The 21,030-nt window shown below is 37.4% G+C and overlaps 1 protein-coding gene across 6 annotated transcripts in view; it reads left to right on the top strand.

Annotated features, from left to right (window-relative positions):
• The window catches only part of olf186-M (Ki-ras-induced actin-interacting protein-IP3R-interacting domain olf186-M), a 26,644-nt gene extending 6,122 nt beyond the window's left edge, over nucleotides 1-20,522 (top strand). For 4 of the 6 annotated variants that reach the window (XM_065355841.1, XM_065355842.1, XM_065355840.1 and 1 more), the window contains 12 exons: nucleotides 1-81; nucleotides 171-467; nucleotides 807-886; nucleotides 989-1,073; nucleotides 7,288-7,553; nucleotides 12,977-13,172; nucleotides 13,251-13,415; nucleotides 13,720-14,494; nucleotides 14,590-14,640; nucleotides 17,414-17,476; nucleotides 17,581-17,757; nucleotides 19,678-20,522. The exon at nucleotides 1-81 is cut by the window's left edge and continues 145 nt beyond it. In XM_065355841.1, the coding sequence (XP_065211913.1) occupies nucleotides 1-81; nucleotides 171-467; nucleotides 807-886; nucleotides 989-1,073; nucleotides 7,288-7,553; nucleotides 12,977-13,172; nucleotides 13,251-13,415; nucleotides 13,720-14,494; nucleotides 14,590-14,640; nucleotides 17,414-17,476; nucleotides 17,581-17,757; nucleotides 19,678-19,878 (2,437 nt within the window). In that variant the 3' untranslated portion in view covers nucleotides 19,879-20,522. Of the gene's footprint in view, nucleotides 82-170; nucleotides 468-806; nucleotides 887-988; nucleotides 1,074-7,287; nucleotides 7,554-12,976; nucleotides 13,173-13,250; nucleotides 13,416-13,719; nucleotides 14,495-14,589; nucleotides 14,641-17,413; nucleotides 17,477-17,580; nucleotides 17,758-17,974; nucleotides 18,077-19,677 lie in introns of all 6 variants that reach the window. The other 2 variants (XR_010557630.1, XM_065355843.1) reach the window with 2 other exon arrangements.
• The last annotated feature ends 508 nt before the right edge of the window (nucleotides 20,523-21,030 follow it).

Here is a 21,030-nt window from a genome sequence, read left to right as displayed (position 1 = left end):
CGACGAAACGTCCGCTTCAACCGCAGCTCTTGCCACTCAATCGTTGCGTAACGACTGCCATATTTCTACCAATTCCACCCGGTGAGTTTCTACGCATCTTAATAATAATTATTATGTACCTATGTATAATGGCGAAATTCATTCGTTCTCACTTGTTGATTCGATCACAGTCGAAACGAGAACCTGGACGTCAATCGATTCAACATCGAAAGTAGAAAAAGCTCGCACTCGCAGAATGGAAGAGGTAGATTGACATTAAGCATGGGCGATGCTCGCATTCCCGATGTTATTGTGCAAGAAAACAGCGTGTCGTCTCAGAACTGCGCTATGGAGTCAGATCTAAGTGGTGGCGCGAAGAACAATTTGCAGTTAGCTATCAACGTCGACGCGACACCTCGTAATAAATCGCCGATTACTGTTCAAGAATGGATCGACTCGTTGCCGCTTACCTCCGTCGAATCCTCCAGGTGTGTAATATCGAACGTCCGTTTGATTGCGAATCCCCCGGAAAAAAAATCAGCGATTGATGGTCTGGATAAGGGTATGAAATACACGGTCACTGACTCGCGTTCGTTTCCCTTTTCATTATAGCTTTATATTTTTTAACAATACACGTACACATTCGAGGACTGATTCAATTACTCGCTAATCGCAAACTGAAAACGTTTCGATAATTCTGGTAATTCAATACCGATTATCGAGTGATTAGGCTCACTCGAAATCCTATTGTTACCCACTCGTAACTCTCGTAACTTAGCATTACGATCGACGACGGTGAACTTATACGTGAACGTTGATGTTTACAGAGAAGAATCTGAAGTATCTGATAAAAGTGCAGTTCCACTCGGCGATTGTGAAAATGATAATCTTACTTTGGGAGCTGAAGGTGAACAAGGTTTTCATTTCAATACTCGTAGCTGTGGTAGAATGTACTCGTACGAGTATGTGGAATTTTTCGAAAATAAATGGCGGTTGCTTGATGTTTCAGCTGGATATTTGGTGGACGTGGTTGACAAGAAAAGGACGCCTACGATACCGCCGCCTCCGGTGAACGTTACCATAACTGGCCCCGGGTATGTAAATTTCACATTTCTGAATACCTAACCTTCTATGTAAAGTTTTTTCATCAATTGGTGACAGAAAAGTCGAGACTGCTACCGATTAAAACATGTTAGCTTATACTTGATTAATGTGAACACACCATTCAAGTACATAAGTACCTATACCTACACATAAACTTGGTCGATTTGTTCTTCATTTCCCCCCTTGAAATTGATATTTTTATAATAACGTCAAACGCCCTAATTTCGGACACAACTTTTTAACTAATAAAAAAGTAAGCAATGAGAAAAATAAAACCTGAAATATATTTCTTATACATTTTCTGATAGAAAATTGTTCATTTTTCTTTTTAATTTTGTTTTTATGGATCAAATTTTCTTTAAAAACCTCGTCGTCGTTTCCTTGTAAGCGGTAGGCCTGTTGGCCTGTCTGCTGTGGTGTGGAACCTGTTGAGGATGAGCCTGAGGTATCAGTGAGTTTCCTCCTTAGTCTCCCTCTGCTTCTCTTCCCCGTTGGTGTATATTGGAGGACCTGTTTTGGTGATCTTGATTCCTCCATCCTTTTGACATGATTTCTCCAATCTTTCCTATACTGTTTTATCTTCTTCATGACTGGCTTCACTCTGAGATCTGCTGTTATTTTCTCAGATGGGACTCTGTCTCTGATAGTCACCCCTGCCCAGTGATGGCAAAACTTTTTCATTTCAGTTCAAGTTTTTAGTTTTTAGTTACAGTTTTATTTTTTTCAGTTCAAGTTTTCAGTTTTAAGTTTCAGTTTTACTTTTTTCAGTTCAAGTTTTTAGTTTCAGTTTTCAGTTTTGCTTTTTTCAGTTCAAGTTTTTATTTCAGTTTTCTATTTCAGTTTCAGTTTTCAAAATTTTTCGTAAAGTTCAAAAGGAAATGAAAAAAAATTTATTTTCTTTCATGAATTTTTTCATACATTAATCTAATTTGCTACTTGGCAACAAAAACTTCAAATTTCAAATTCAAACATTTCAAACTCAAAAATTATGAATAAATATGCAGGGCTGTGCAGAGAAAATCCGGGGCTGAGGGGGCCGAAGAAATGACAAGTTATGCTATACTTGGGAGGAAGATCGCATCGTCCTTTTGCCGACAAAAAATTGTTATTTTGCCACAATAATCAAAATTTTAATTAACATGCTGAGCAGAGAAGAGCACTGTATACCTAGTATCAAAAAACTTTGAAAATCCAGTAGTTCTGTTCTGTTCAGAAAAAGTGAAAAATTTGCATTTTTTGTACACCTACTTACAAGTGGGTCATTTCATGTCAACTCAACCAAAAAAAGGCGATTTTGAAAAGTCATGTCTTTCGATTTCGCTCAATTTTATTTTAAAATATCTGCCCACCTAGTAAGTAAGGAAGTCGCAATCAGTTTGGCCCCAGCCCCCTCAGGGGGCGGGTGGGGGGAGGGCTTCCATTATTTTCACATTGTCTCGAGGTACTCAACTTCAGCAGCCCATTCCTCCAAAACTATGATACTTTGATCAAAACTGATTTCACAGTTCGAAAAAGCATTGAATTTAGAACTTTTCAAGTATGTTGAAATTTTCAAAAGTTGAAAGTTGAACTTTGAATTTAAAAGTTCAATTTTCAAAATGGTGCTGTAAGTGGGAGCTACCATTTAAAATTTTGAAAAAATTTCCATAGATGTAAATTTTGATACTTTTTCGAAATATTTAAGTTTCGAGATGGCACTCGTTGACGGAGGGGGAGCACCCCCAACCCCAATTTTGGGTGGAACGTTCGAAAGAAAATCTGGGGCATGTGATATATCGAATTGTATGTTTTTGGCGACGCTGAACACGAATATGACGTCAGATTTTTGATAGGACCCCATCCACGGCCCCCAGCACCTCCTCAAATGGGGTAAAAGTTCAAAAAAGTGTTTTGTTCAATGCGACACATGGAATAATATGTTTTTAGTGACGCTGAACACGAATATGACGTCAGATTTTTGATTGGGCCTCATTCACGCCCCCCCCCCCAACAATTTTTTTGGACTTTTACCTATTGGGGGAGGTTCTGGAGGCCATAGGTGAGGTCGATTTAAAAAACTATGGCTATATTCGTGTTCAGCGATATCGAAAACATATACTATTTCATGTGTCACACGAATGTTACCATTATTTTTTGGGTTGCCCGCTTTGGGGAGGTGCAGGGGGCCGTGGACGGGTCAAATCAAAAATCTGACGTCATATTCGTGTTCAGCGTCGCCAAAAACATACAATTCGATATATCACATGCCCCAGATTTTCTTTCGAACGTTCCACCCAAAATTGGGGTTTTTGGTGCTCCCCCTCCGTCAACGAGTGCCATCTCGAAACTTAAATATTTCGAAAACGTATCAAAATTTACATCTATGGAAATTTTTTCAAAATTTTAAATGGTAGCTCCCACTTACAGCACCATTTTGAAAATTGAACTTTTAAATTCAAAGTTCAACTTTCAACTTTTGAAAATTTCAACATACTTGAAAAGTTCTAAATTCAATGCTTTTTCGAACTGTGAAATCAGTTTTGATCAAAGTATTAAAAATAATAGAAGCCCCTCCATCCGCCCGCTGAGGGGGCTGGGACCAAACTGATTGCAGCTTTCTTACTTACTGGGTGGGTAGATATTGTAAAAAAAATTTGAGCGAAATCGAAGGACATGACCCAAAAACGTTGGTTGAATTGACATGGAATGACCCAAGTAGCATCTTGAATGGCCCCAGCGAAGCGAGGGCAAAAGTTTTCAGCTTTGGAAAATTTGTGATTTAAAAAGTAGAACGACATCAATCGATTTTAATGGGAAAAAAATAGGTTTTTCTTTTTGGTTTTTCTGATCTTAACATTTTTCAAATTCAATAGGTTTCTTGAAATTGTAACTCTGACTTCTGAGAAGAGTATCAAATTGACCCATGCAAAGCGAGGGCAAAAGATTGGATAATTTGTAGTTCAAAAAGTAGAACAATATCAATTTTAATGAGAGAATTCGTCATTCTGTTTTTCTGATTTCAACTTTTTCTAAATTTCATTTTCATCAATGTTTTTTTTGGAAAGAAAAAATTCAAATTGGCCCGAGCGAAGCGAGGGCAAAAATTGTTGAAAAAAATAAGAATTTTGAGAATAGATTGATGATTTTGTCGACAAAATTCAGTGAATGGCAAAACTTTTACATTTTAGTTCAAGTTTTTAGTTTTTAGTTTCAGTTTCATTTTTTTCAGTTCAAGTTTTCAGTTTTTAGTTTCAGTTTTATTTTTTTCAGTTCAAGTTTTCAGTTTTCAGTTTAAGTTTTTCTCATTTCAGTTCTAGTTTCAGTTTTAGTTTCAGTTTCTCCATTTCAGTTCAAGTTTTTAACCAGTTTCAGTTTTAGTTTCAGTTTCAGTTTTCCATCACTGCCCCTGCCGTTCTCCTCATGAACTTCATCATCTCCGCTGCCGTTATTCTTCTTTTATCAGATTTCTTCAGTGCCCATACCTCGCTTCCTTAAGTCATCATTGGTATTGCTAGGGTATTATACACCTTCAACCTTGTTTCTTTTCGCACCTTACTGCTTCTCAGGGTCCTATTTATCAGTTCTGTGACTCTCAGGAACTTTGCAATCTTTCCACCAACATTTACTTCTCCCTGGTATGATATATCGTGTTTCCCAGGTATTTGAAATTATCGACCTGTTCAATGATTTTTCCATTTATTACAATCTTGCTTCTTACTGGTTCCTTTCCTTTGAAGGCCATTGTCTTTGTTTTCTCTGATGATATTCTCATATCATATTTTTCTGATGTCTTTGTTAGATTGCACATTGATCTCTGTAGGTCATCTTCTGTTTTGGCTAGTACTGCTTGATCATCTGCGAATAGCACTGTTGATATTTCCTGCCTTCTGTCTGTTTTGATTCCTTTTGGCTGCATTTTCTGCCATTCTTTTACTATGTGATCCATGTACATGTTGAATAAAACACATGACAGTGGGCATCCCTGGCAAACTCCTCTGTTTATTTCTGCTTGTTCTGAGAGTTTATTTCCAATTTGTACTGTTATTCTAGTGTTCTCATATATGCTGATTATTACCTTTCGCATTTTATATGTTATTTCTTCATCTTTTAGGACTTCAAACAGTTTTTTTCTATTGACCCTATCAGTATCATATGCTTTTTCCAGGTCTATAAAGCACATATGTGTTTCTATGTAGGTTGTATTTGATCCTTTTTTCCATCAGTAGTTTTACAGTGTAACTTGTGTCAGTGCATGATCTTCCTTTTCTAAATCCGTTTTGACTTTCTGACAACTTTTCTTCTGCATGATCTGCCAGTCGTTTTACCAGTATTTTCGCATATACAGTGAAAATCGCTTACAGCAAGATTGAAGGTACCAAACATTTTGCTCGTTTTATCCGGTTTCTTGTACTAAAAGCAGGGCTGGACCCATAGAACACGTGGTCTACTGAGATATCCCATTTTAGCCTCCTGATTTTGGGCTCTTCAATTAATCAGCCATATTTTTTTCTCCCCTTTTTTAAAGTGCAGGCCACTGAGCATAAAAAAATTCATTCAGAAATTTTTTAAGCAGCCCAGTTTTTACCTCATCGGCCCACCGAGATTTTCTCGGTAACTCAGTGGGTGGGTCCCCGGGCCTGACTAAAAGGTTTTGCATTTATAACGAGCATCTTGTAATAACCAGATATAAAAAGCTTCTCGTTATAAATGATAGGTACTAGTCACACGTGTAATGTGTATAGCAAAAAAAATTATCAATTTTACTAGTGTTTTAGACTTGTCAAACCGATTGGAAACGGTTTAAAATCGTTTTGAGCAGTTCTAGATCCTCCAGCAGCTTTTTAGAAAGTTCTGTTTTTTAAAAAATGCCACAAAATCTGTCCAAATTTCAAAATGTTACCAAATTAACCCATAAAGCTGAAATTTGGGATTTGATTTAATGAACGTTTTCTGCATGAGCGCACTTGTTATAAGCGGAAGAAAAAACAGTAAAACAAATCAAATTCCAATGATTTCAGCTCGTACTATCCAGATTCCTCCTTATAAATGAGCTCCTTCTAACAGGTACCATATTGTACATGTTTAAATGGCGTTGTGCTCGGGACCTAGCATTTTGCTTGTTGTAACCGAAGTGATTTCCACTGTATCTTGTAGCAGGTGTTGAGTAGACTTATTCCTTGGTAGTTTTTCAGGTTTGACATATCACCTTTCTTGAACAGTGGTATTACAATTGCTGTTTTGAATTCTTCAGATACCTTTTCTTCTTGGTACATCCTATTTAGGAATTCCAGCAGCCTTCTTTTAAATTCACCACTTGCATATTTGTATGTACAATTCTGTTGATATGCCATCTTCTCCTGGAGCTTTTGCATTTTTTACTATTTTCAAAGCTTCTTGTAACTCTTTAAATGAAATTCTGTCTTCTGTTTATCCAATTTCAACTTTTATCCTTGTATTTTGTGCATTTTCATCACTCCAGAGTTCTTCAAAATATTCCTTTGCATCGTTGATTTTAATTTTTGGCAAACCTACTCTTTCATTAAAATTTGTGTCAATTCTCCTTATAATCTTATACACCTTTGGCCATAACTTGTATGTGTCATGCTCCAGTCCAGGAATATGATAAAATTTTCCCAGCTCTCTCTCTGTAATTTCCTAGACTTTCTCTTGACTTTTGTCAACTGTTTTCGATATTCTTCACCATCAACCTCACTTTTTGTGCTCATGAATTTTCTAAATGCCTGTGTTTTCTTTTGTATGAGTTCTTGGATTTCGTTGACCCAATTCTTTATTCGCTTTGCCCCGATTCTGCAAGGAACCATTCCTAAGCTTTCTTTTGCCGTCACAATGGATTTGATATGTTTCCATTCTTCTTCTATGTATGTCCTGGATTTTTGGTATCTCTTCACTTATGATGTTCATCTGTCTTTGGTACAGCCATTGGTTGGATGGGTCATCCAGGGCTTTTGTGTTGATTTTCTTTTCATTTTTCCTGGCTGGTATTCTTGTTGTTTCCATTCTCATTACTCCTTGAACAAAATGATGGTCAGTGCCTATTTCTAATGTCACGAATTTTTTCTGAACATTGTTAGGTACTTATATACTAGGACAATTTTTCGTTTTTACTTGGATGTTCTGTAAATACTTTTTCATGTAACGTTATTATTTCGCCATAAGTATCAGTAATTCAAATACGAAAAAATAAAAATGCTCTATGCTCTTTAGTGGTCAAGAACCGTCCGAAGTGGAGAGTCATTGTTCTAGCGTGGATTCGTTGCTCGAAGCTCGGAAACCCGATCCGGAAGAAGTATTGTTGAGTTTGGGATTTGGTGGTACGGCTTCGTCTAGTTATCTGGAAACTGGTCGGATACCGAAACGTTTCTTACAACAATCGCAACTCAAAGGCGTTGATATTGAAGACTTCATTCGCCAGCAGCAGGATCTGATCTATACCTTTGAATCGGGTTATTATGGTTACCGCGGACTAGCTGGTAGGTAGATAAGGTGCCTGGTAGTACTATCTAGTAATCAATTACTCAACTACTTATGCGCTTGAATAAAAATAACATTTTAAAACTAATTTCGATGATTGATCGGATGGCACTGGCGGATACTATCCGATGTATAGTCTACGCAATACATTATCCCTGCTATCTGTATAGCTGTGATATGTGTGCCGCGATGCCAACTGCCATCCGCCGAACCGGCTTTCTTTACGACTACCTGCGTAGTCATCAAGCTTTTCTTCATAATTATTGTACTCCTACTGTGCTTAACGATCCGTTTGTCGGTGGAATATTCGCCATTAACCTGTATTGAGAATATCATATTTCATCGTTACCAATACAATATCTGAACGAATACGTCTTAATATCTATGTACATATAAATTTCGCTTTTTTAATACCTACTTGTTTAATTATTTCAAAATGATTTCAAAATTTATTTTTAAAAAAATCGATGCAAAAAAGTGATGCGTTCTTTTCGTAGTGAATGATAAGGTGTACGAATAGCGTCAGGATGAGTCATCTGACTCATAGCTTTCAAGAGATAAAATACGTTTTTTTTTCGTTGCGAATAATAAGGTATGTATAGCGTCAATATGAGTTATCTGACTTCATACCTTTTAAAAGATAAAGGTTTTCTTTTATGTATAAAAATGTAAAACTACGTGAGTGCGCAACTTTGTCGCACTAGAACGAGATAACATACAATTCGGATATTTATTTCTATCTTTTTGCCGATGACGCAATAACTATCGAAAATTAAATCGAAATTTCAAACTTGGTGATTCCATTGAAATTAAATTCAACAACGTCGTACTCACTTTTTTGTTCTGTATTAAAAAAATGAAAAACAAGAAACGTGTGTATATGAATACGCATTTTAGTACGTGATCTGGCTTAATGTTGAACGCATGCGAGGACTGTGGCCGTGGGTCAGTCTCAATTTTTTCGCTGTTCAATTTTACTTACTACGTTAACCATATTGTTTGAGTTTGAACTTATTAATCGTTCTAATCTTCTAATGTTAGGTACATGCGTGTGCTTTGTATACTATACTGTACATTCACTTTCATTGTAACCAATACATAATTATTAATAATTACTTACTTATGTACATCCATACATGCGTACATATGTAAGTATCTATTGTACGTCTTGTAGTTGATAAAATATACTCGTTCGTATTGTACACGGTGTTGGCGTGTCGCATGAATTTATGGGTATTTGTTTAACAGGAGCTGTGAACTCCTCAACATCTTCTATAAGTTTACCCGCTACGGTGCAAGGATTAATGTAAGTCATGTTATAACTTTTTCAATGCGCTTTTTCTCGCTCTGTAGTACGTTCAATTAGGGTCGGTTGAAATTTGCTCACAACAGCGATAATCATAACCTACCTAAACTACGCCGTACGCGTATGAGTACCTAAGAGGTACGATTAGTAAGTAAGTTGGAGTTGGATAAATTCAAGTAACCGCAGACCTTCCTACTTACGTATAGGCTAGTCGCTGCTCAAGTTCTGAGTGCTGACCTAATTGAACGAACTATAGGTACCTAGCTTAGGCTTAGTAATGCTTTCTCTTTCTCTTACTCGTGGTCGTGACTCGAATAATATGTAGAGCACCTTTGCAGAAAAATATTTGTGATGAATATTGAAAATACTTAGATAGGGTTCATATCTTTTGATCGATAAAAGTGATTTCAACAAAAACAAAACATGTTAAGTACCTAGCCCTACCCTTTTGACCTTCCAGCTATACCTTTACCGTTCAAAAGTTCTTGAAGATCAAAGTTGCAGGAAGTGGTCAAATTGTGTTATCACTGTTATCAGTCATTTAGTGTTGATCAGAAACTACAGGGTGCCCAGGAATATCGAGTACCCCTAAAAAAAGTTTTCTACTAAAATACTTTGGTTGGTTACAGTGAATGATAATAATGATAGCACATGATTGGTTGTTGGACTGGAGAGATAACATGCCACCAATCATATGCATCTATTTCACGTTGCCAACCTATATTGTATATTTTTTATGAAAAACTTTCTTTGGGGTACTCGATATTTCTGGGCACCCTGTACTTCCATTTTTTTTCCACACCATACCTCCAGAGCTTTTAGAAGATCTGGAAATAGAGTTAACACTTACTAATGTGCTCAGAAACTGAAAGTACATTAAGTTATGTACTTTGAGCCTATGAGGTCAAACTGATGCGATCAATGAACAGATTCATTCAATCTGAAAAAAATCGAAAATTCGCATGATCTTATTAGCCCGGCATATGACAATAGGCATTTTAAAGCAAACTTGCCCAAAAAAAGTTGGCCTTACTTACGAAATGGCGGCCATTTTGATTGACAGGTCAGCCGAAATCTACGATTTTCGCGTTTCAACATAGGACTTGCACGAAAATTTTCAAACTTTACAAAGGTAGATCGAAAGATCATGCAAAAATTTATCATCTGTCAAAATTTCAAGTGCTAAAGTGCGGTTTTCGAGTTTTGGTGAATTTTTGAAAATCCAATTTAGGCCAAAAATGAAGGGAAAAATCAAAATTTTACCAAATTGACCAAGAAAACTGAAATTTGGGATACACCCTATTTTCGACATGCCAAATCGATTGGAAACTGTGTCAACCCGTTTTGAGCAGTTCTGGAGCCTCCAGCAGATTTTTGAAACTCGAAATTCCCACAAAATTCCATCAAATTGGAGTTGTAAAGCTGAAATTTATTCTAAAAGCTAATTTCAATACGCTACGAAGTACTACAGGTGAATTTCAAGTCGTTTTGGAGCCGCTGGCGACTTTTTGAAAATTACTGGAGTCTCCAGCAGATGTTTGAAACTTTAAATTTTCACGAAATTTCATCAAATGGTGATGGAAAGCTGAAATTTACTCTACACTCCAATTTTAACACCCTCTGAAGACGACCTCAGGTGTGGTCAAGTCATTTTAGAGCCGCAAGCGACTTTTTTGAAAATTATTAGAGCCTCCAGCAGATGTTTGAAATTTTCAATTTTCACAAAATTTCATCAAACTGAGATGGAGAGTCGAAATCCATTCTGCAAACTAGTTTCAATACGCTAAGAAGTTGACTGCTGGTGGATTTCAAGTGGTTTTGGAGCCTCCAGCGACTTTTTGAAAGGTTGTATGGCATTTTTTTGTAAAATTGAAATTTCCTAAAAGTAGCTGGAAGCTTCAAAACCATTTGAAACCACCATGTAGTCTGCGAAGTAAATTTCAGCTTGCCAACTCCATTTGATAAATTATTGTTGGGGAAATTTCAAGTTTCAAGCTTTCCATCTCCATTTTATGGGATTTTGTGAAAATTTAAAGTTCCAAACATCTGCTGGAGGCTCCAGTAATTTTGAAAAAAGTCGCTAGCGGTTCTAAAATGATTTGAACGCAACTGAAGTCGTCTTCAGAGGGTGTTAAAATTAGTTTGCAGAATGAATTTCGACTCTCCATCTCAGTTTGATGAAATTTTGTGAAAATTTAAAGTTTCAAACATCTGCTGGAGGCTCCAGTAATTTTCAAAAAGTCGCCGGAGGCTCCAAAACGACTTGAAATTCACCTGCAATATTTCGTAGCGTATTGAAATTAGTTTGCAGAATAATTTTCAGCTTTACAACTCCAATTTGATGGAATTTTGTGGGAATTTCGAGTTTCAAAAATCTGCTGGAGGCTCCAGAACTGCTCAAAACGGGTTAAAACCGTTTTTTGGGGGGAAATTTCAGGTTTCAAAAATCTACTGGAGGCTCCAGTAATTTTCAAAAACTCGCTGGAGGCTCCAAAACGACTTGAAATCCACAAGCAGACCGCTTCGTAGTGTATTGAAATTAGTTTGCAGAATGAATTTCGACTCTCCATCTCAGTTTGATGAAATTTTGTGAAAATTCAAATTTTCAAAAATCTGCTGGATGCTTCAGGAATTTTCAAAAAGTCGCTGGAGGATCCAAAACGACTTGAAATTCACCTGCAGTACTTCGTAGCGTATTAAAATTAGTTTTTAGAATAAATTTTAGCTTTGCAACTCCAATTTGATGGAATTTTGTGGGAATTTCGAGTTTCAAAAATCTGCTGGAGGCTCCAGAACTGCTCAAAACGGGTCGAAACCGTTTCCAATCGATTTGGCATGTCGAAAATAGGGTATATCCCAAATTTCAGCTTTCTTGGTCAATTTGGTAAAATTTTGATTTTTTCCCCTCATTTTTGATGTAAATGGGATTTTCAAAAATTCACCAAAAATCGAAAAACTCACTTTAGCACTTGAAATTTTGACAGGTGATAAATTTTTGCATGATCTTTCGATCTACCTTTGTAAGGTTTGAAAAATGTCGTGCAAGTCCTGTATGTTAAAACGCAAAATCTGCGATTTCGGCTGACCTGTCAATCAAAATGGCCGCCATTTTGTAAGTAAGGCCAACTTTTTTTGGGCAAGTTTGCTTAAAAATGTTCCTTAGGATGTCCCCTTTAAGAAAAATGTTGTCCCGGAGGATCGGCGGGGGGGGGGGGTGCAATTACTCCTATTGTCATATGCCGGACTATATGGGAGTATATTTACTTACACATGTCCGAATATTTTTTTTGATCATTTTTTCAATTTTTCATCCAGTTTAGTTTGAAAATTTCTCACGTTTGATGTAGGTAGAGGTGCTCGTAGATTGTAAGACATTGAAACGAAAGTTGAATGATGAATTGATGACTCATGCAAAGGAAACATTCAGCTACAACCTGCCGTTTTCAACTTCGATTTTGATAACTTTTTTCACGAAATTTTTTGCTTTAAAATAACAATAACGGTGTTTACGAATATTTTTGTGACTCACAGTATAATAATTGTATTATTCAGATTGTTTGTTTAACACTGCAAAGTTGGTACATATTTCTAACATTGGAAAAACAAATTCATCAAAACAATGGGGAATGGGCGAAAACTGTTTTTGTTTTGCTGTTGCTTGATCGTCGGCATAAGTACTTCTACTTAAGTACCTACTTACCTATGTTGGTGTGCTTTGGCGAGTTTTTTTTTTTGTATTTGCAACCCAAACTTGACTCCTGCCTACGCTTTGATGTCCATTTTTCATTCGGAACAATAATTTAAATTTTGCATCACAATTTGTCGAATGTATGATCGTCAATTCCCCTACTACAAGAACATGTATATACAGTATTTACCTACTCGTTAGCCAATAACAGCGGACTCGCGTCTGCAGCTGCAGTGAAATGAATTCCCAAAATCAGATTTTTTAGAATTTTGCAATCTGCTTCCGCTAATTAGTAGGTCGAATAAGTATGTCGTACTGATTGAGCGATTACTGATTCGGTATCAGTATCGGTATGTGTATTTTGTAGGTACTAGGTGTGGAAAACAATGATTCGTGTATAATGGTAAGTCCTCGTAAATTGCTTTCAGGTCCATCGCATTCCAATCCGTCAGTGATAGTTGCCAAAATATTAGAGAAGCTGAGAGAGCACGAGAGGGAGACTACCTCGATGACTTCGTACCAACTAGATTTCAGGAAGCCATGTTCTCTGGAGAAAAATCCCGACAACGGCGCAGCAACCAATAAGTTTTCAAAAGTAGCTCGTAACGTGCTTACTAAAATAAGGTAAGGTTGCCCGAATATACGAATATTGAGGCAATGGTGATATTATTTATATCTTGTGTGTTTCGCTGTGTGTATTAGATGCACTCCTTCTAGCGTACTAAGCCCTGATAATCGTCGATGGTTGGATAGTCAAGGCAGCAAGTCACCGGAGATAGCCAGACGTTTGATTATCGGTCAGAAATCGTTCACTTTTGGACGCGATGGAGACTTGATCGAAGCTTCGAATCTCGACAATATAGATCGGTGAGTTTTTCTTTTTTTATTCGAGCGATTTGTAGTGTAGTGTTGAAACTTACCTACCTACGATGCATCGGTATCACCTATCTGTCTATCTGTCTGTCCACGCTGCACAAAGGATGGACACGAGTGGATCGGTAATGTATGTCTATGTATGCACCTATCTACTGCTATTTCATATATTATCGTCATCTTCGTCGTCGTCGTCGCCGTCGCCGTCGTCGCCTTCCTTTCATCATTACCATCGTTTTGGTTGTTATTGCCATCATCATCAACTGTTTATCATAATCGTGATCACCGTCTATTACAGAATCGATTCGAAGTGCGATACAAATGAACCGGATTCGCAAACGCAAACAAACACGACGACGCAACAAGCAAATCAATGCGCGCATGTGGCAGATTTGGCAGCCGATATAGTCGATCGTGTTCTGAATAGTTGCGGTAACCTGGGCCGTCGGTTCACCGATAGCAGTACCGACATGTCCGTCGAAAGTATAATTATGAAAAACGGCGACGATAAAACATTCTCGAATTCGTTCGACGGTCGATCTGTGCGCGAGGAAACAAACGAAAACGCTCTCAAAACGTGTATTTTAAGACGGCTGAATCACGTCGACGTTGACGAATCCGTTAGTTTGGATTCGTGCGACGACGAAGCGCAGGATTCTCGCAGCGAAGCGTACAGTCGACTGCGTGTCGCCGTCGCGTGCCAGCCTAGTTCGTCGTCCGAATGTACTCGTAGAATCGGCGATAACGATTACGCGGCTTTGTGCGATACCACTCAGTGCAGCGGCGCGTCTTCCTCGGCAGAAATGTCTCTGCAAGAGGAACTGCAACATTCTGGCGTTGCTTTAACCGACCCGGCTACAAACCGAGGTTCGTTTAAAAAACTTAGAAATGTATTAACCAGGTGTAGCTCGTTTGAGGAAAGTTATAAGGAAACGTCGGATGACGAAACAGTCGATACAGTCGCAAGCAGATCCGCCCAACACGATCAGTCCGTGGAAAAAGTAGATCATTACGCTGACTCGGCTACCGAGAGTGAATTCGCTTCCTATACGCATCGATCGCTGGCTGATAAGGTAGACATTTTTCAAGCGTATACCTTTAGTAAAAATGCTGCCGTACGTTTTCCCAAAAAAAACTATTCATACCGATATTTTGTTTGATTTTTCAGACTATTCATCGGCAATACGAAGAATTAATTCTTCTAGAATCCGTGCTACATGTAAATATTTGTTTGCTCTTTTTTCAAATTCGAATACTTATCCGCTAGATTAGCAATTTTAGCCTATACTGTATTTCATATCGCTTGTTTTGTTTATGAATTTTCTTCCATTTAACCATCAATTAACTGACTACCTAGTTTTCCTTATTACATACCTACGTCATAACTCATATTATACTATACATAGTCCGGCATATGACAATAGGAGTAATTGCACCCTCCTCCCCGCCGATCCTCCGGGACAACTTTTTTCTTAAAGGGGACATCCTAAGGAACATTTTAAAGCAACTAGCCAAAAAAAAAGTTGGCCTTACTTACAAAATGGCCGCCATTTTGATTGACAGGTGAGCCGAAATCACAGATTTTGCGTTTTAACATAGGACTTGCACGAACTTTTTCAAACCTTACCAAGGTAGATCGAAAGATCGTGCAAAAATTCATCACCTGTCAAAATTTCAAGTGCTAAAGTGCGTTTTTCGACTTTTGGTAAATTTTTGAAAACCCAATTTAGGCCAAAAATGAGGGAAAAAATCAAAATTTTACCAAATTGACCAAGAAAGCTGAAGTTTGGGATATACCCTATTTTCGACATGCCAAATCGATTGGAAACGGGTTCAACTCGTTTTGAGTAATTTTGGAGCCTCCAGAAGATTTTTGAAACTCGAAATTCCCACAAAATTCCATCAAATTGGAGTTGTAAAGCTGAAATTTATTCTGCAAACTAATTTCAATACGCTACGAAGTACTGCAGGTGAATTTCAAGTCGTTTTGGAGCCTCCGGCGACTTTTTGAAAATTACTGGAGCCTCCAGCAGATGTTTGAAACTTTAAATTTTCACAAAATTTCATCAAACTGAGATGGAGAGTCGAAATTCATTCTGCAAACTAATTTTAACACCCTCTGAAGACGACTTCAGGTGGGTTCAAATCATTTTAGAACCGCCAGCGACTTTTTTGAAAATTACTGGAGCCTCCAGCAGATGTTTGAAACTTTAAATTTTCACAAAATTTCATCAAATGGAGATGGAAAGCTTGAAACTTGAGATTTCCCCAACAATAATTTTTATCAAATGGAGTTGGCAAGCTGAAATTTACTTCGCAGACTACATGGTGGTTTCAAATGATTTTGAAGCTTCCAGCAACTTTTAGGAAATTTCAATTTTACAAAAAAAACTCCATACAACCTTTCGAAAAGTCGCTGGAGGCTCCAAAACCACTTGAAATCCACCAGCAGTCAACATCGTGGCGTATTGAAACTAGTTTGCAGAATGAATTTAAACTCTCCATCTCAGTTTGACGAAATTTTGTGAAAATTGAAAGTTTCAAACATCTGCTGGAGGCTCCAATAATTTTCAAAAAAGTCGCTTGAGGCTCTAAAATGACTTGACCACACCTGAGGTCGTCTTCAGAGGGTGTTAAAATTGGAGTGTAGAGTAAATTTCAGCTTTCCATCTCCATTTGATGAAATTTTGTGAAAATTCAAAGTTTCAAACATCTGCTGGAGACTCCCGTAATTTTCAAAAAGTCGCCAGAGGCTCCAAAACGACTTGAAATTCGCCTACAGTACTTTTTAGCGTATTGAAATTAGTGTGCAGAATGAATTTCGACTCCCCATATCAGTTTGATGAAATTTTGGGGAAATTTCAAGTTTCAAAAATCTACTGGAGGCTCCAGTAATTTTCAAAAAAGTCGCTGGAGGCCCTAAAATGACTTGAACCCACCAGAAGTCGTCTTCAGAGGGTGTTAAAATTGGAGTGTAGAGTAAATTTCAGATTTCCATCTCCATTTGATGAAATTTTGTAAAAATTTGAAGTTTCAAAAATCTGCTGGAGGCTTTAGGAATTTTCAAAAAGTTGCTGGAGGATCCAAAACGACTTGAAATTCACCTACAGTACTTCGTAGCGTATTAAAATTAGTTTTTAGAATAAATTTCAGCTTTACAACTCCAATTTGATGGAATTTTGTAGGAATTTCGAGTTTCAAAAATCTGCTGGAGGCTCCAGAATTGCTCAAAACGGGTTTGAAACAGTTTCCAATCGATTTGGCATGTCGAAAACAGGGTATATCGCAAATTTCAGCTTTCTTGGTCAATTTGGTAAAATTTTGATTTTTTCCCTCATTTTTGGCCTAAATTCGATTTTCAAAAATTCACCAAAAATCGAAAAACGCACTTTAGCACTTGAAAGTTTGACTGGTGATGAATTTTTGCATAATCTTTCGATCTACCTTTGTAAAGTTTGAAAAATTTCGTTCAAGTCCTATGTTGAAACGCGAAATCTGCGATTTCGGCTGACCTGTCAATCAAAATGGCCGCCATTTTGTAAGTAAGGCCAACTTTTTTTTGGGCAAGTTTGCTTTAAAATGTTCCTTAGGATGTCTCCTTTAAGGAAAAAGTTGTCCCGGAGGATCGGTGGTGGGGGGGGGGGTGCAATTACTCCTATTGTCATATGCCGGACTAACAATGGTGCGCAAAAATGTCGAGTATCCCGAAGAAAGTTTTTTTTGTTGAAAATATAATAGATGCATATATATGATTGGTGGAATGTTATCACCTCAATCCAACAACCAATCTTGTGCTATCATTATTATCATTCACTGTGACCAACCGAAACGTTTAGCAAACATTTTTTCGGGGTACACAATATTTTTGCGCAACCTGTATGTAGTATTATGGTACCTACCTAGTTACAATAATTTGAACAATCTATTCGTATTCGTAATTCATATATATGTGTAATTATATTTTTTATGTCTTTTTGTTTTTTGTTGAAAAGAACCTGGGACGACCAATCAAAATAATTACAAAGGAGCAATTCTCTGCCATTTCTTCTGAACAAGTAAAAACACGTCGTCCAAGTTGTTTTATGCTCGTTGATCAACTCTAAATATGTAATAGCGATACGACTTTAACGATAATACCAACGTGTGTGTTTATTATTAGAGATGCGCCGTTCAAATTCAGATTATACGCGAAGCGTTGAAAGCGTACCTTAATCAAATGACCGAAGACGAAATTCATTCGGAACTAAAAAATTGTCTCAGTGCCGAAGTTCAGAAAGTCGCCGATTTGTTGGATAACAGTTCGGACGCTTCAAAACTCGCCGTCATCGTTAAACAAGTGAGTTAGATTCCGCGAATATCGTTGTAAAATCTTTGTCTGATTTGCTCTAGAAGATGGCGATTTGCTCTTATACGAGATTTAGAGACATGCCGCTTCTCATTGACATTTTTTAGGCACAAAAAACCTTTTTCTTGAAAAGATATCCTATTTATTTATTTTTTCTCCTCCTTTTTTTGTTTCTTTGGTTTTTTTTTCAACTTACGCTTACTTCCAGATTGATATTTTAATGATCTTCTCTGAAATTGGCAAACGCTGTTGAGAGAACCTGAATTCTGTAAAGTAAAATGAAAAAAAAGTCGTAGCAGTATGCCACTACGTAAGAGCCAAATTTTTGTGCCAGAAACATTGAGTGCTCTTGAACTACTCGCACCCTCGCTTCGCTCCTGTGCTTCGCCTGCATTTGGGGTGGACTCCGTCCCCCCTTGCACCCCCCTCGGGCTTCACCCAACTTTCTTCTTCCTCCTGCAAAAAGTATGGTAACAAACCTGTCTTGACCCTGAAACAGGTCAAATGGGGTTGGAAGGTTGAAACCAGCAAAAGGGCCTTCGGGTACAACGGTACATCCTCCCATTGTACTGTGAAAATTTGAACCCTCTAGGTCAATTTGGAGGTGTATGCTTTCCTAAACATCAAAAAACACATTTGACCCTGGAAAGGGGTCAAATTGGGTTGGAAGGTTGAGACATGCAAAAGGCACTTCGGGCACACCCTCCCATTGTATGCTGAAAATTTGGACCTTTTAGATCAATTTTGGGGGTGAGGGAGTCAAAAACTGGGGTCAAATGTGATTTTTCCCACCTTAATCAGGGTGGGGATGACCTAGGAAGCTGAAATTTGGATATGTTGATCACAATGAGGGTGCTGATCAGTGGTATGATTTTGGACCCTTTTCATTTATTTGGGGTCATATTATGCCCCTCCAAAAAAATGACCTTTCTGTAAAAATGGGGTTGGAAGGTTGAAACATGCAAAAGGCACTTCAGGTACATCCTCTCATTGTACTGTGAGAATTTGGACCCTCTAGGTCAATTTGGAGAGGCTGTAGGCTGTTTGAAAAACACATAAAATAGACCAAAAATCCACATTTTGACCCTGGAGAGAGGTCAAATAGAGTTGGAAGGTTGAAACCGGCAATAATCATTCATAGGGCACCCTCCCATTGTATGCTGAAAATTTGGACCTTCTAGATCAATTTTAGGCGTGAGCCGGCCGTGACGGGGTCAAAAATTGGGGTCAAATGTAGGTTTTCCCACCTTAAATGGACTTAAATGGGGTGGGGATGACCTCGGAAGCTGAAATTTGGATATGTTGATCACAATGGGAGTACTGACCAACGGTATGATTTTGAACCTTTTTCATCTATTTGGGGTCATATTATGCCCCTCCAAAAAAATGACCTTTCTGTAATTTTCAACTTTGACCCTTCAAACTGCGGGAGTCAGTTTTAGGTCCCTAAAGAACCCTATTCCCTAAGTTTGAGTTGATTTGATCAATTAGAGCAGGTTCCAGGTCTCAAAATGTAAAAATCTCGATCATGCTGAAACTTATAAATAAATGAATATCTATATATATAAAAACTGACACACCGAGAATCGTCTAGTTTGAGCTCAAAACGTCGAGAACTATCAAAATTTTTGACCCCCGACCTTTTTATCCAAAGTTGGGCCTACCACAATAGCCATCATTTTTTACAAAAATGTGGCTAATAAAACCTGACAAAAAGCCACCTAAAACGAAGTGAGAGATTGTTCGAGATTAATGAAAACTAGCTTTGTTAAAACTTGAAACTAAAAGTCGCTTCGTCAAACTCACCCTAAAACGCTTTCCGTACCATACCAACTCGATCTTATTCTTATTTTACTTTTTTTTTATCATCGAATCGCGTTGAATTGAAATAACGAAATTTTTTCGTTACAGATGACGCTGTTATTACAACATCAAAGTCAACTGAGCGCGCAGATCAAAGAATTATCAGTTGTGGACAAAAAGCCAACGTCTTGCCATGAACTATGCGATCATATACTAAAACGTGTTCACGAACTAGAATTACTTGTGCAACAAAATGCTCAAGAATTAGCACAAATGAAATACCAACTATTGAAAAAAGATCATTATTAATTTATTTAGTTTCTATAATATATAGAAATTTCAGTTTATATATGTATCATAACGAAGTGAAAACGGTATCACTCCGAAGTCTGATTTGAAATTAGAAATGTAGGATTAATATTTTTGTCTAAACAACACGGCTTGTGTTTCGCCTCCATGTGATGTGACTTTTTAAATTTTGAAGAGTCCGATTCAAAAAACACGCAACAGCAGAGTTGTGCCCTCACTCATATGTTATACTTACCCTGCGGTCGGGTAATTTAAGAAACACTGACGCCAAATTATCTTTCCTCTGTATTTTATTTATGAAAATAGCAAAATAGGGCTCTTAATTAACGGAATATTTCATATTTCTCAATTTATTTATTTATTCAATTTTTTGGTCGGAAATCGAAGTTTGCTTTATTAACAATATTTATTTTCGATTATTTGAGGCCTGAAAAATGATTATTTCTCTGTGGTGTTACTCTCGGACCATTTGAACATTTTTCTATGATAAAACTGAGTTTTCTTTTTCTTGTTTTTCATTTTTTATTCTGTTTATTATTTTTTTTCGAAAACTGTTGGATTTCTAGTTAAGTAATTAATTAGGTATACTTATAAGTTTTAATACGATGATATTCGATTTACCATTAAAATATTAGTGAGATGAAGATGGCGTACTTTATTTCATTATTCTTAATCGAAAATCAGTCATAGGGAGAGGGACTAATGATAATTGCTAGGAGCTACAGTCTAGACACAGCTAGTGGCAGAGACGATTAACCGATTTTTGGATAATCTTTTTTTGGGGTGACAGGAGATATTCATACGTAACTTTGTTACGCGAAGGCATCAAAAACAAAAGCTAACAAGATCAACAATGATGATGAATCGAATAAATTGTTGACGTATTGAGTTTACGTGGGCGTCGGCGAAGGGCGAAGGGCGAACAGTCATGAGCTAAAAAGCTAACCAACTGGAAATTGGAAATTTGGAAAAGTGCAGGAAAAGAAAAGAACGAAACGAGAAAAGGAAATGAGAAATCAAAAATCAAAATTATTGTGCAACTTCAGTTGGGTGAGTTGGGTCATGGATGGGAGGGTAAAGTGACGCGTGAGCGTGACAGGAAAATTACGAAAGTGTTGTAAGTTGGCAACATTTGTTTAAAAATAAAAATTC

Source organism: Planococcus citri, chromosome 3 (genome assembly GCF_950023065.1).
Source record: "Planococcus citri chromosome 3, ihPlaCitr1.1, whole genome shotgun sequence".
Lineage (NCBI taxonomy): Eukaryota > Metazoa > Arthropoda > Insecta > Hemiptera > Pseudococcidae > Planococcus > Planococcus citri.
This window is presented reverse-complemented; position numbering and strand designations above follow the sequence as displayed.